Genomic DNA, 1,619 nt, shown 5'->3' with positions numbered 1-1,619 from the left:
TGGTGGTTCAGACCAAAGTGAAGAAGGTCAAATACGATGGAGGATATGAGACAGATCCACACTGGACCACAGAGAGCAGGAAGATGATCGAGTCTCTGGGAAAACTGGCTTTTGATCAGCTGCAGAAAGGAAACCTGATCTTCTATGAATCAGACCTGACAGAGTGTGGCATCGATATCAGGGCAGCCTCAGTTTACTCAGGAGTGTTCACACAGATCTTTAGAGAGGAGAGAGGGCTGTACCAGAACCAGGACAAGGTGTTCTGCTTTGTCCATCTGAGTGTTCAGGAGTTTCTGGCCGCTCTTCATGTCCATCTAACCTTCATCAAGGATGGAGTTAATCTAATGGAACAACAAAAAAAGAGGAATATACATTTGAAGAAACCAAATCTAAACTATGTCCATCAGAGTGCCGTGGATCAGGCCTTACAGAGTCCAAATGGACACCTGGACTTGTTCCTCCGCTTCCTCCTTGGTTTTTCCCTTCAGACCAATCAGATTCTCCTTCAAGGTCTGCTGACACAGAAACGGCAAACCTCACAGACCAATAAGGAAACAGTTCAGTACATTAAGATGAAGATCAATGAGAAACTGTCTGCAGAGAAAAGCATCAACCTGTTCCACTGTCTGAATGAACTGAATGATCATTCTCTGGTCCAGGAGATCCAACAGTCCCTGAGTTCAGGAAGTCTCTCCACAGATAAACTGTCTCCTGCTCAGTGGTCAGCTCTGGCCTTCATCTTACTGTCCTCTGGAAAAGATCTAGATGTTTTTGACCTGAGAAAATACTCTGCTTCAGAGAAAATTCTTCTCAGGCTGCTGCCAGTAGTCAAAGCTTCCAACAAAGTCATGTAAGTATTGACAATCTTTGTCTTCTTAACCAGGAGCTGAAACCTCCAGTAACTATTATTCTAAATATACTGAGCTACAACTATGTGTATTAAAGACTCTATTAATCTAGTAGTGGCAGTTTAGTTTTTATTTAGACAAATGTAACATAAAAATTAATTAGTTATGCGTTTTAGACTAGAGCAGATCTAAAGTTAATGTATTTACTAATTTTTTTGTTTCAATTTTTAGTTCATTATCTGTGTACGAGTTAACCTCATATTTTGTCAAAGAGAAGGTTTGCTATTTTAGTGTTTAGCTATGAGTTTTTAGATATTTCCATTTTTGTTCTAGACTGAAATTCTCTTTTTAATCCATCAAAACTATTTTGCTGATATTCATGTCTGTCTGTTTCTTCAGCTTGAAGAGCTGTAACCTCTCAGAGAGAAGCTGTGGATTTCTGTCCTTGGTTCTCGGTTCTGAGTCCGTTGTCCTGAGATATTTGGACCTGAGTAACAACAACCTGCAGGATTCTGGAGTGGAGCTGCTGTCGTCTGGACTAAAGAGTCCAAACTGCAAACTGGAAACTCTGCGGTCAGAAAACATAAGGAAAAACTTACATTCAATTTCTACCACTATTTTAATTTTACATTTTTTCCTCAGAGGATGAATATTTATAAATCTTATCATCTCGTTCACTCTCAGTAGTATAGTAACATCATCTAATGTTTCCCTTTTAACAGTGGCGGCCGGCCCATAGGGGGCGCTGGGGCACTGCCCTCCCTGATAAGA

At 40.5% G+C, this 1,619-nt stretch overlaps 1 protein-coding gene across 1 annotated transcript in view; it reads left to right on the top strand.

Annotated features, from left to right (window-relative positions):
- Nucleotides 1-1,619, top strand: part of LOC107096014 (protein NLRC3-like) — a 13,153-nt gene that overhangs the window by 10,590 nt on the left and 944 nt on the right. Inside the window, exons 7-8 of the mRNA XM_015392459.1 lie at nt 6-850; nt 1,248-1,393. Of these exons, the coding sequence (XP_015247945.1) occupies nt 6-850; nt 1,248-1,393 (991 nt within the window). The remainder of the gene's footprint in view (nt 1-5; nt 851-1,247; nt 1,394-1,619) is intronic.

This window comes from Cyprinodon variegatus, unplaced genomic scaffold (genome assembly GCF_000732505.1).
Source record: "Cyprinodon variegatus isolate N-32 unplaced genomic scaffold, C_variegatus-1.0 Scaffold592, whole genome shotgun sequence".
NCBI lineage: Eukaryota > Metazoa > Chordata > Actinopteri > Cyprinodontiformes > Cyprinodontidae > Cyprinodon > Cyprinodon variegatus.
This window is presented reverse-complemented; position numbering and strand designations above follow the sequence as displayed.